The following is a 13,543-nucleotide window of genomic DNA, read 5'->3' on the forward strand; positions in this document are numbered from 1 at the left end:
CAACTCCCACGGATATGCCGAGGATAAACCCCTGTATCCCGCCTCTTTACGACAGCATGCAGTGACATGTTGGTATGGACATGGACCCGACCGAGAGCGCCAAGCTGACCCCGAGCGGGCTGGCTGCCACCAAGCAAACTATAACAGGAATGGCCGTTTAAGCTTAACTGCTTCGCCCTGCCGCACACGCAATCCCAAGCTGCTCAGCTTGCCAGGTCAACAACTTTTTTGCTGATTTTTTTTTTCAAGACACCGCAAAAAAAGAAGGGTTTCGATGCACATTACGTACGTGATCAACTTTGACAGAGATGGTGCCAGAACCAGCACCTCGACATTATTCGCTCGTATTCCGGTGGCGGCACCCTCAATGGATTGCGCCCACCAATGAATGACGTCGCCCCCTCCCAGAGGCCTCACAACTCGCAGCTCACCACACGCATAAGCGCCGACAGGCGCCCTACTGCTTGACCATGATGGATATTTTGCGACCAACGTCCCCATTGCGATAATTTCGTCCCCATCTCTCGAATAGACCGCCTGCAGCAGCCGCCGTACCATAAGCTATTTCCTTCGCAGTTTAACGCATTGCTGCTGTGTTGCCGCGCATCGCGCTTGTCAGGCACCATCTCTGGCCTGAGCGCCGTCATAAAACCAACCCCTCCATCTCTAACTTGGCGAGTTCCAAGCTTGGGACACTCTCCTACCCCTTCCTTGTTTTTAACAACCTGTCCCTTCTCCCTCAAAGAATCTGTATACAAATCTCTGTGTTGGAAGATTACAAGAGCTTAGCAGATATGGCTTCGGGACACAACGTAAGTTGACCTCACTTCCAGTAGGCCCATCATGGTATCCGTCCATGACGTCTACAACTCGCTCTCCCTTGGCACTCCTTTCGTACTAACATAGGCTTGATCAGGACCCAAAGCTCCTCTATGCTGTGGAGGGCATCAACGCCTACCACATCTCTAATGGCAAGGAGCGATCTCTCACCCGTTCGGGGCCGCAGACCCTGTCGCTGCTTATGGTCCCGACCTCGTCGGGCTTTGCTGAGCCCTCAGGGGTTGGCTCCGACGGCGAAGAGGACTTCTATCTTCACCTACATCTCCCTCCCGAGCTCGATCTCCCCTTGCCTGCCACGACTCAGATCTACCACCAGCCACCCAAGAGCTACCTGATCCCCCGCTGGGATCTCGGCCCCGATAGCGGCGCCTTCACTCGAATCGAATTCCCGTCCCTCGACAGCAGAGCGGGTGTCCAGGAGGACGTCGACACCTTCGAGACTATCCTCGCCCAGTGTACCGCTTTCCTCGAGAGAGCTCCTGCGCCCCAACCAAGAGACTCCAAGGCGGCCCTGGCCAAGGAGCGCGAGGCTGCTGGCGAACAGCTTCCTGCCTACAATCCGGCCGATTATAACCCAGGGGAGGCCTACGTCCAGGGCAGCCATAGTTCTCATGCCGGTGGTCGAATTGTGCTTGTCGATGAGGAAGATGGTAGTGTCATCGGAGAACTCACCGATACCTACCAGGTGGTAGAAGACAGCAAGGTCCGCCCAGGCTCCAAGGGTATGCGAAAAAGTCCTTGAACATGATACTTGTGCTGCTGCTAACACATTTCCAGAACCCGTCGAGATTTCTTTTCCTGCGGATGGCGGCCAGAACATTTCTGTGCAGCCTGTCTCGCAGGCATACATGGAGATGGACATACATCCCGCCTACAAAAAGTCGACGATAGTCAACAGCGCCACCAAGGCATCCCGGCTCATCGTTACGACATCGGATGTCGTCTCAAGAACGCTGCAGAGCCAGGCTGACAGCTTCACAAAGAACACAAAGCCAAATGCCAAGCCTGTCACGTTTGCTCCATCTACCCATGACCGGATTCGTCGCATCAACAACATCTCGGACAGAGCTGCGACCTTTTCAGCGTCGACAGTTGGGACAATCGGAAATCTAGCTCAGAACTTTGGCGCAAGTGTCACTCGCCGTAAGGATGGACGGGCCAGAGGCTTCGACAAGGACGGGAACGCAATCGACACGTACAAGCCCGGTATGCTCAACAAGAGCTTGATGGCCTTCAACACGGTTGTTGACGGTATCGAACAAGCCGGCCGCAACCTGCTCACAGGAACGTCATCTAGCGTGACCACGGTGGTTGGACATCGCTGGGGCGCTGAGGCCGGCGAAGTATCGCGACATCTGGGAGGCGGCTTCAAGAACGTGGGACTCGTCTACATCGACGTGACGGGAGTCTCACGTCGCGCTATTCTCAAGAGCGTTGCCAAGGGTATGGTTGTTGGCAAGGTCAAGGGAGGCGGCGAGATCATCGTGGGGGGTACGGAGAGCAACGCCGAGCTCATTGCAGCCCGAGATGGAAATGGAAAGGGTGCACATAGTACTTATGGGGATAACGTGAGCATTGCCAGCGGCTACGATCCCAACGGCAAAAGGCCAGCTAAGGGCCCTTTCTGAGGGAACATTATAATGAGCAACATCATGGTTGGATTGGGAGGGTATTCTTCTTTTGCTGCGATAATGAAGGGTGAAGATCCAAGAGTTGGTGTTGGTGGGAAACCCAGTTGCATGCGAGCCTACCTATGGATTTCTTAATGGCAGTTTCTACAAAGAAACTCGAGAATTGAGCTAATTATTATCCTTCTAAATACGTTCTCAACCATGGTGCATTAGTTTTGGAACATCAACTGATGCCCCTTATTTTCATCTTTGTAGTCGTAGTTCCATGTTCCAAAGGTGCCATGAGCATGAAGCTCAATTTGACGTCACGTGTGATCGCGGGGCAGTCGCACTCTGACCGCGTCGCGCCAAGATAGCTTCAACCTTAGGTAGACAACTTGGAGACTCACAGCCCGTTAGGAGCATAGGGCGGGACGATATGGCCAGGTGCTTTTTAGGTCTGTTAACGGAGTAAAAGGTTGTCTTTCAAATCGCCGCACCCCATCCCTCTTCGTTTTCCGACCGTGACCGTATCCTGGACCATCATACGGCGCCCTCGATGGGTCACAAAGACTTCGATATTCGGACTTGAGACGATCAACTTCGATTAATGTGCCGCTTCGAACTAATTGGGCTCATCATTATTACACTGCGCAATCTTGGCGATTGGATAAGGTCTAAAAGGGCGCAAAATCAGTATGTTGGGTTGCAACCCAACCAAGCCCGGCATCACCGCTAACTATACCATCAAGCTCAAAGTCATGCTCCACGAAATCCTCCTCTCCCTCTCGGGGCACCCATCCCCCCTCCTGCGAGCCGACACCTCACAGCCAAATGCCCTCTCCGGAGTATCCCCTGCCGAGCGTCAGCTCCTCGCCTCGGCCGCACATCTTAGCGACGTCCACATCAAGCTCATCAGCTACACGGCCCAGATAGCCAACGCCCACCCGTCGACCATCTGCCGCGCCGTCGCCACAGCCATCGACACGATACATCTGTCCGCCTTCCAGCGCAAGGTCCTCGAGGTCGAGGCGAGCATTCTGCGGGATGATCCCGAGCTGGTGGGGGCGTACAATATCGTGCCCTTGACGGCGGTGGTAGGAGAGTTCAAGGACTGGACTAGGAGAATGGACTGGCTCTGGGAGATGGTGCAGTTTATGCTGGCCAAGGACAAGAAGGGCGAGGTATGCCACGGAGCGCACCTGATGGACCGACTACGGCTCGAGCTACAGAGCGGATATCGAGATGTGCAAGACACAGCCATGAGTCTTGTTACAGTGGCCGAGACGGCTTGGCTAAAACAAGTATCGGCATGGATATTATACGGCAGACTCCCGAGCTTTGGAATCGAAGACTTTTTTGTGCAAAATGTCCAAGATTCTGACGAGGTTGGTTTGAGCCCATGCTTATGAGGACCATTATTGACTTGATCAGGAGTATATATCACGGGCAAGCTTGCTGCCCGCCTTTGTGACGCCGGCTACAGCCTCTTCGATGCTGTTTATCGGAAAGTCACTAAATCACATCAGAGTCAGAAGCAGCGTTGACTCTGGACTACGAGGACTTGACCATCTATCATCCAAGTTACAGGAGCTCTCGAGTCTTTCTTTTCCCATAAAAAGCACCAGCTTCTCGAGGGCCATCACGGCTGTACGACTATCGCTCTCGGAAAATACGCTGCAGAAACTACTACCATTGGCCAAGGTGACAGAGATGCTGCAGCTCCTAAGAGATTTCTTTCTACTAGGCCGTGGAGAGTTTGCCATGCAGCTAACCCACGAGGCGGATGAAAAGATACGCAGTCGATGGAGGAGAGCTGACAATCTGGCCTATGAAAAGGGTGACGGTCTCAAGAATGTGACTGTCAAGGAAGGTGAAGTCGCAGCAGTCCTCGCCAGGACGTGGGCGGTTTTGGCGTCGATGCAAGGTCAGCACGCCGAAGAAGATGAGCAACTTGAGCTTGCTCGAGACTTGTTACGGCTCAATCTCACAAAGGCAAAGACATCTACGCCTCTGGGCATTGGATCTGGTCTGAGTCACGATGCTGCAAACCTACTATCCGAGTCGCCATTCCGCAACCTCCTCTTCTCTGTCCCCTCTGTATTATCGGCTCAGATCCCGCCACCGTTGGACATGGTTCTATCACCCTCGGATGTCCAGATATACTCATGCATCAATGCCTACCTGCTCTCCATGCGCAGGGCGCACATCAGACTTACCGATTTGTGGAAAATCACCTCCCTCAGACGTCATCACCCATCTCATCGAGGTGATCGGGACCAGATTATTATGCTCCGGAAACGGTGGACGGCGCGGGCGTCATCGATGCGCAGCTCTTGGACCACTGCCAGCGCTGCCATCTTTTTCCTCGCAGAGACAGAAGCCTATCTCCAGACAGAGATTGTAGCCGGGCTGTGGGAGGGCTTCAATGAGTGGTTGACAGCCAATGATCCCAAGCACGCTCGGTCAGGGGCGACAACACCAACAACCAGACATGAAGACAAATCCGGGGAGGGTGAAGACGACGATGAGGATGATGACGATCTATGGTTGCGTGAAGAAGACGACAGTCCTGTTGCCCAGGAAAACGCTCACAAAACACCAGACTCATCTCCTCCCCACGATCCTCAAACCCTCTCTACAGCTCATCGCCTCTACCTCCGCACCCTCATCCATCGCCTTCTGCTAACCCAGCCCACCTTTACACAGCCCCTGTACAACCTCCTCATCCACATCGACCACCTGGTTGCCCATCTGCATCGTCTGCATGCCATCTTCACTTCGATAGACCTCGAGACAGATGCGGGCGTCGTCGACGCCTTTGTCGACCTCGAATCGGAAGAGCGTGACGTCAAACGCCGCCTCCACGAGATCGAGACCCGCATCTGCTCCGGTATAGAGGACGTGGTGGCCGCCCTGCGCGCCCTCGAGTCCGACCCCGTGTTCGCGGCCGAGTGGGAGGGCGACGCTGCCGCTGCCGAATGGGCCCCCGCTACCGAGGATATCGACGAAGACGAGGACCAGCGCGGTGGCAGAGCCCGAGACGCCGACGACGCCGAGGAGCGCGGCGGTTATGCGCCCTCTCGGGTCGGCGGCATCAACCGCCTCCTCATGAAGCTCGACTTTGGCACATGGTTCGGCAGAGCGGGGGACCAGTACGACGAGGACCGATTCTGACGTTTTCCCTCTGTTCAACCCCTCCTGCGGCTCCGAAAAGAGTAGCCAGGCTGGCGGGTTGGATGCAGGCTTGCAACGTTGATGCAGGCATCAAGGACGGACGCCGGATAGGCAAACCAAGGCACGTCTGCAGGACGTAAAGAATGGAAGGGACGGAGTTTCTTCCCCGCGTCTCGGGCAGAACCAATGTCGTGCATTTGTGGCGTCACAGATGGCATGATTCTCAGGTCCGGGGTGCGTCTCCAGCTGGCCTGACAGGGAAGGGCGTGTTGGCGTTGTCTTTGACGCCGAGGTCATGGACCGAGCACTGAACCATTGAATGAGTTGTCAAGAGACGAGATCCATCGATCGTCATACAAGTGTCAGAGAAATTTGCGCAATATTAACAAGAAATCTGTCAATTTCGCCGCTTCGTATCAGGTCATGATGGCGTCTCATCCAAGTGTGTACCTATCATGTACGGGAGCTTTGTATCTTGGCTCCAACCAACCTCCAAATCCAGCGAATAATGTAATGTCGTCGTCGTGCCATATCGAGATTCATCGGACCAAGATCCGGGGTAACAAGGAGAAAACCCATCCGGGGTACAGTAAAAAAGAAAAAGAAGATACGCCAAGAAATACCAAGTCAGATCGAAGCCCGGGGTTTCCCGCCTCCCGTGGTCCGTCATCCACCCGTAGAAACTCCCAAAACACCTTCGCATGCCATGATACCGTTTGGGGGACGTTTCCCATGATCCCGTAAATGCCCAATCACAATGCCTCCAAGAACCATGGCCAATAACCCGTGGCCATGGTGAAATAAACAATACCAATAACAAGGTCGCCATACATGTAGTGTATAATGTCAGTCGTGTGTGACATGGAACAAAAAGAGATGAAATGTTAAAACAGAAAAGAAGAGAAATTTTGGTATCGTGAACTCGAGGCAAGGAGTGGCGCGCACAACGTCCTTTTTTCCAAAAGAGAAATAATGGCTTCGCTTCTGTCGTAGCTTTGTTTGCTTTAGAAAAGATGTCGTTGCCAAGTTTTGAGGCGAAATCAATCTGCGAGCTGATACGAATGTAGGTCGATAGATAATCAATATGCAGCTACAGGCTTGCGACCAAACCGTAGCGATCCACGGCTAGAGGAATGCTCCTCCGAGTGTCGGCGCTGGAAGAAGCTCTGCATGAAGGAGCGTGGATTTGACTGGTTAAAGTCGCCAGTGCGGTTGCGGATGGCACGATGCGAGGGCTTCTTGGCCTGCCATCGCTCCTTGATGCAGTCGTCGACAAGGGAGATGAGGCCGGTGGCAATAATGACACTAGGCATGCGGGTTAGCCAGGCTCACCATCGTAGGGGTCCAAGATTACTTACTCGGCCACGTCGGTAATGGCGTCAATGATGCTGCTGTCGCTGATCCACATGTAACAGGGGGTCACCCAAGCACCAGCCATCTCGTCGTCGAGGACTTGGTTAGGGCTGCGCATCTCGGGCACGATGTGTGCGACAGGAGCACCGTGGCCATCTCGCACAAGGTGGAACGACACCACGTTCAGGTTCTTGTCAATCACACGCTTCCAGGCGTAGGTGTGTCCCCACCACTCAAACTCGTACCGCTTGTTCGTCCGTCCTCCTCGTCGGGCAATGTCCACGCGGGCGTAGTTGCTGAACTCGAGCTTGATGCGGTTGGTTGGCACCATGCGTGGCTTGGCCTTGGATGAGGGCTGCTCCGACGTCGTCGAGTGATGAGAGCCGGACCAGATCGAGGCGTTGTCAGCGGAAGCAGCAGACGTGGTGGTGGCGTTGCCATGCTTAAACATGGACTGTGTTCCAGATGTAGTACGGTGGAAGGATGTAGTCATGGTGCGTACTGCCGAGCTCATGGAGCGTCGCAGGGCTGGGCGTGCAGCAGCCACGGTGCCCGTAGGAGCTGGGGCATAGGAGCGCTTGGAATTGCAGACTTCGCGGCCAGAATCGCGGCAGTAACGGCGCAAGGAGAACTCTCGTCGGGCCAGGTCATGCATACGCAGGTGAAACAGCTGGACAGCAAGAGACCGGCGACCGTGGCCAAAGGGAACAACCGTGTCGACACGGAGGTTCATGTTGCCGTCCGAAGTGCAGTCATCGTGACGGACAGCGAGTCGATCAAGCGAAGGAAACAGGCGAGCAAAGTCCTGGGGCGTAGATGGCCGGCAAGGGCGTTCGTTGGAAGTGCCACGATAGGGAGGCAAAACGGGAGGGATATGGAGAGACTCTGGGTCAGACAGGATGAAGTCCTTGTCCGCGGGGTCGCCCTCCACATCGTCCTCGTCATCGTCATCGTCACCACTCTCTTCGTCCTCGTCATCGTCGTCCCCTTCTTCCTCGTCTTGCTCGTTTGTGTCGAGATCTGCCTCTCGGCGCAGGGGTGCCATCTCGGAAAGGACGGAGTCGTATGTGGCAATCGAGGACGAGGTGGTGTTGAAGAGCAGCTCGGCAGCTGCAGGGGCTTTCATGGCTGTTGTAGGCTTCTTGTTTTCGGCCACATCAAGGGCCTTGGTATTGGAGCCAGATGCTGAGTGGAAAGATGTAGGTGCGGTTGATTGAGAGGCTTCTGAAAAGTACGAGTCGCGAAGGGAGTCTGACTCGGAGGGGGCGGGAGATGTGGTGATGACAACCTTTCGTTGCCGCCGTGATGTCGAGTCGGGCGTCATTGCCATGGGTTATAGTACAGTATTGGGCGTTTGTCTAATTCGTAGTGGATGACAATTGTCGGTCAAGGCGTTCGTGTAAGTGAGGTTGGTGTTGAGCAGTTGGTATTATGCTCTCTTGATGTCGTGTTGGTGTAGTCAGATGCTTGCTGGTGCATAACAGTTATGAAGCAGCCAAACAATGTTGGATTGGAATGTCAACCTCGGAACATCCAGGATCAAGATATGGGAGGCTGTCAAAAGATATATATCTTTAATCAAATAAAGTCGTCTGCCTTGGTCTTCGTAACGAGACGTTGGCGGGTGGGGAGGGGGGCTTATTTGGCACCGCGGAGCCTGACCTTATACGCAACCAGTGGAGCTCCGGGAGGCCAGGGGTAAGAAAGGTGCTGAGGATCCCAGCATGGATAGACTCGAGGCCATATCAGGGAACCTGGCCGCTCGCTGGCCGGTACAGTAGCGCTTTGGCGGGACGGACCACCTGTCAACCCGCTCGCGCCACGGCGGGGGACAAGTGGAAGAAACGCCTCGCCCCAAGTGACTCGGTCGCCTTCAACGTTCAGCAGCCACCCCCTAGTGCCTCTCCAGCACAGCCAGCAGTTCCAGCACGCCAAGTGGTGGTACAGCAGCCCTGGCATCTCTGTCCTTCGTTGGCTGCAGGCGAGAGCGAGGGGGGAACCAAGGTGTGCCCCCAAAGCCTGATGAACTGCGCTAAACTCATGGTGGGCAGACAGTCACATCGCCGTGAAAAACTTGGCCGTTCCGGGGGTGCCAACAACCACGGCAGGTGAAATCTGAGCGCTGCATTCCAACTTTTCACCATCTCAACTCAAGCATGAGCATCTCGAGTCTCTCAGCACACAATGGCTCTGTGGCGTCGTCCGTGGGGGCTGCTTAGGGACAAGACTGCCCCGGATGAGATCCCGGAACTGGGACCTGGGTACCCGCGGAGTCCACTGCTGCTGGTGTCGACCACTAGAGAGACTGCCAAAGTGCGCGTGTGAGGGCGCTGGGACGGTGTACCGCACGCGGACAGGCCATGGCCAGGGGTGCAATAGCTGTTTGGAGCTCATACCGAGCTCATAGTCACACCACAGATGGGCTGTTGTCTCGTCCCGTCGATTCGGGCCCTCTGGGGTGATGGGCGACCATCCCTTCTCAGTTCGGGAGACGGATTGTCGTGCACGCCGATCGACGGGATCTCGTTCAGACCAAGTCGATCCAGTGCCGGTAAGCAGCATGAGCTTGATCATGAAGGAGTCGCAGCTTGATTCGGCTGAGGCAACCATCTCGAGAATTTTCAGGCCTTGACCCGGCGAAGCGCAGCACCGGACGGGGGCCTCGATGCACTTTCCTCAGCTGGAGGACCCTTTGTTTCCCTCCACCAGAATGCTGGAGCCGACTGGATCACGGATGCATGTACAGCATCAATATCGATGACTCGATTGCTCCAGAGTCCCCAAACCCCGCCGGTGTCAAGCATCATCATGGCAAGCATACAGGCCTCTTCCCCCCCACGACATCCTGGTGGAATGGGGAAGTTTGACACTGGCCCTTTCCAGAAGTGACCAGCTCAGAGTTAAAAGTCGACGTGCGCTGGCTCACGGCCCATTCATTACTCACCATCGGCAGACGAAACGGGCAGTGCGTCCCCAATCGGTCCAGTCAAGCCCTGGGCGTTTCGATATCGTGACCTTGGAGGGTATCCCCGAATGAGGAGTGTCCCCGACCGTTTGGCAGACGGGATGATGGCATCTGTTCCGGTTGGGTCTGCGGGTGCCCTAAAGGTGCGCATTTGCCTGAGAGTTCATTCAAGATGGAGGCTCGCGCCGAATATCGCCTTGGCCTTGTGGGTTTGAGTGCAGAGTTTGTGACTGAGCACGAGATTCAATGACTCTGGTCAGATCCTGAGATGGATGATGCCATGTGCTTGTTACCTGATGTTTGAGCCTCAGATGACGGAGAAAAATCTGCTTGGGTAAAGGCCTGTCGCGTACCTTCCGTCCCATCTGGCTGATCAGTGTTGGCGAGTCCCATCCTCTCAGTTACGGCAGGTACCTCTCACCTGAATCCGTCGCAGAAGGAGGGCCCTCCCTGGAAAGGAAGCTGCGTGACTGCAACTTCCTGCGACAGCCGGTACCTTAAGCGCCCCCGGGCCTCTCCGCTGTCGTTGCACGTTGCACCGAGACCCAGGGAGCACGTTGCAAGTGCAAGTGCCACCATCCATACCTTCCTTGCCCGAGTCCACCCGCTGAAGAGACTGGATGGATCAGAGATGCAATTCTCACAGGGCAAGAGCCAGCCTGGTCGCCCTCCTTCCGAGGCACGCCCGTGACTGCCATCCACTGGCATCCTTTCATCCTTCCGAATGTCACTACCGAGAGAGTTACCCTATACCATGCCTCGATCCTCATTTTTTCCTCCAGGATGACCTGGTCATCTTCCTTTACCATCCATCAGCTCGTCGAGCTTCCACCAACCAAGGAGAGAGTCAACCACCCAACTCAGGCCCATCGCACACACTTTTTTCCCTTCTTTCCTTTATCCAGAATATCCCTCGGCCCCCGGCGACCCCGGACCTGATGCACTCCGCAGACGCACGACCGATTGGATCCCACGCCATCTCACCTCTTCGTCCTCACCTTCCTGGGGTTGCACAGAGCTCTGCAATCCCTGCGCAGTTGGAAAGGATGGATGCCTTCTGATCGTTGGCTAGTAAATCTCTTTCCCAAACCGCCTCTCTCTACCTTCCATTTGCCCAAGCTGTGGCTTGTCGATGACCCTAGAACACGTCAGCCTTCTTACACATGCTGTGTCTGCCCCGTCGCACGGGCACTAGAGCTCGCTAGCCATGGCTCTGGACGCCTACAGAGTTGGTGACGAGGCTGCAATGACGAGTACCTCAAACCAAGCCTCACTGCGGAGAGGCAAGCCCAACGGTGCCTGGCTGGAGTTGTGGATAGACCTCACTCCGCCGCCTAACTCCAGCTAAAGTGCTTCTATTTGGGGAGTTGCCGTCAGCCCCGCCATGGATCTAGGCTGGGATGCCTCTGCTGGGCCTCAATGTACAACCAAACTCCCCACAGTTTCGACCTCAGCCTTGACAATGACTGCCCTGTCGGGCACTGCTAAGCTGGACGGGCAATATGGATTGACTCACCCGGAAGGACAAGACCCATTGCTTCAGCATCGGCAGGCAAGGCAACGGGGCAGACATGCCAACTCATGGCTGTGTTGTCTTGAGACTGGAGACATGACAGTCCGCGAACAGTTCCCATGAAGATCTCTCAACAATCCCATCAACCCCAAGCTTGGGGATCTTACACCCATTGCGGAAAGAAGCTATAGCTCCATGATTTGCGGTTGCCTCTGTCACTCTTTGCTCAAATATCCGAGCAGCTGGACTTTGCGATCCTATCATTGCATCTGTGGCGCCCAGGTAGTTCTGCGTCTCGCTCAAACCCGTCGACTTGCATCATGCATACGACCATGTCTCACAATTACAGATAGTCGAGGACTCGAAGGTGCCACGAAATCTGCCAGTCCGGTCTACGTATGCTTCCGTCCTACAGTGACGGGTCCAACATTGCAGCAACCAGCTTACACGATCAAGACGATTGTTCGCCTGGACGGAGCTGCAATGTTCTACCCTGCATTGTCTTCACACCTCTACGCCGGCAGCGCACGCGCTCAACATGCACGCCGAACCGAAACTTGGCCACCAAGCCAACCCATCAAAATGCACCTTTGGATGCATGTGTCGGCCTCTAATTCGTCTTGTTCCAAGCCATCGGCCCTCCCTCCGTCCTCTTATGTTGCCTTACACGACCAATTGTAGGTTCGACGGGTCTTCCGCTACCGCCGCTGCGTCTTTTTTCCCAGAAGCGCAGGCCCATGCCTGTCGACTCCAATGATCACTATCCAGATCAAATATTGGGGACATTCAAGCTCGCAGGACAGGGTTCCCAGGAGTTCTCAAGGGTCGGCACACTGGGCCGCCAGTGTTCCTGGAGCCGGGCTCACCACGGCACTGTACCTGTGCCTGTGCCGGTGCCTGGTTGCCTTGTGCTCATCCCATGGCTCGAGACGTTCCGTCGGGACACTGAGAAACTCGGGCGTAACTACCGCTGCCTTGGGCTCAGGCGGTGCCTGACTATCATCTCAAAGCTACAGTGAGGCCGTCACATTGCCCTTTTGGACCAGCTACACGAGTTTGCTGTCCTCGTGTCGCTGCTACCACCAACCATGGAGAACCGATGCCACCATCTCAAACAACCACCAATCTTACCCAGCCTTGAATCTGGAGCTGACCTCATTCTGTCTCAGCGTCTCCCCAATCCTCCATCAACTGAACTGAAGCTGGTCTTTAGCGTGGTCGATCTGTTTTCTCGCGCATCTCTTGCTGCACCTATCCGAGACCAGCATGTTCGCTTGACGCAATGCTACGCGGGAACTATGTACGCTGCAGCGGCTCAGTTGAGGAGTTCATGGCATCATCTGGCACCCAAGAGCCAGCTGCCTTGGTCGTCTCGAGACAATGACTGCTCCGTTTGTTCGGAGCATTAGACATGACGCTGTGTCAGGCCTCAAAGCCCGACTAGAGCTGACGACATCACGATACTCTAACCTACTCTCGAGACGGGCCGTCACGAATACGGCAACAAGGCCAATCGATGACCAAACGCCTCACTTTGTGCCGTGTCATCTCTAGTCTCCACGCCTGGCCTCCTCCTGCGATGGTGCCTTTCAATTAGGCGCGTCCCGGCCCGTCGGTGAATGCTGTGGGCAAACAGTGATTATCAGGCTCTTGCCACAATGTGCACTCAAAGCCAAGGAAGGACAGGCTTTTTGTCTTTTTTTTGCGCCAATGCTAATGCTTCAAGACCCTCTCGGCAATACATGGATCAATTGGGCGCGATCCGAATGGACGGCCGTTGACTTCTGGGACCCTGCGCCTTTCTCCCACTTCCTTCACCCCACGCGCTTGATGCCTAACTGGCTGATTGCCGAGCGATATCCATGGAGAGAATTGCCTCGATTCACAGGATGCATTCGATGCCTGCCGCCGCGGACCTGCGATTCCAGTACTAGCAGCAGTTATCCGGCGATACCCTTTCTCTCTGAGAGAGATCCGATCCGGCGGTCACGAAACGCCTGCTCCCCCTGTTCCCTCTTTGGAAAGGGTGACCTGACTTCAGCCGTCTCATCGTCCCACAGCTCCAGTCACGAGATGCGCTGTGTT

At 55.2% G+C, this 13,543-nt stretch overlaps 3 protein-coding genes across 3 annotated transcripts; 2 read left to right on the forward strand and 1 right to left on the reverse strand.

The window, feature by feature from the left end:
• Positions 1-794: 794 nt before the first annotated feature.
• Positions 795-2,468, forward strand: NCS54_01025500 (Hypothetical protein; the record flags this gene model as incomplete). The annotated part of the gene is made up of 3 exons (XM_053155570.1): positions 795-812; positions 917-1,562; positions 1,618-2,468. 3 exons carry the CDS (start codon positions 795-797, stop codon positions 2,466-2,468), a joined length of 1,515 nt encoding a protein of 504 aa, XP_053011545.1.
• A 743-nt stretch (positions 2,469-3,211) lies between these two features.
• NCS54_01025600 (Spindle pole body component) lies at positions 3,212-5,627 on the forward strand (the record flags this gene model as incomplete). The annotated part of the gene is made up of 2 exons (XM_053155571.1): positions 3,212-3,838; positions 3,885-5,627. The coding sequence occupies 2 exons, from the start codon at positions 3,212-3,214 to the stop codon at positions 5,625-5,627; spliced, it is 2,370 nt and encodes a 789-aa protein (XP_053011546.1).
• A 1,079-nt stretch (positions 5,628-6,706) lies between these two features.
• On the reverse strand, positions 6,707-8,310 carry NCS54_01025700 (Hypothetical protein; the record flags this gene model as incomplete). The annotated part of the gene is made up of 2 exons (XM_053155572.1): positions 6,707-6,932; positions 6,986-8,310. The coding sequence occupies 2 exons, from the start codon at positions 8,308-8,310 to the stop codon at positions 6,707-6,709; spliced, it is 1,551 nt and encodes a 516-aa protein (XP_053011547.1).
• Between the last annotated feature and the right edge of the window lie 5,233 nt (positions 8,311-13,543).

This window comes from Fusarium falciforme, chromosome 8, assembly GCF_026873545.1.
Source record: "Fusarium falciforme chromosome 8, complete sequence".
Taxonomy (NCBI): Eukaryota; Fungi; Ascomycota; class Sordariomycetes; order Hypocreales; family Nectriaceae; genus Fusarium; species Fusarium falciforme.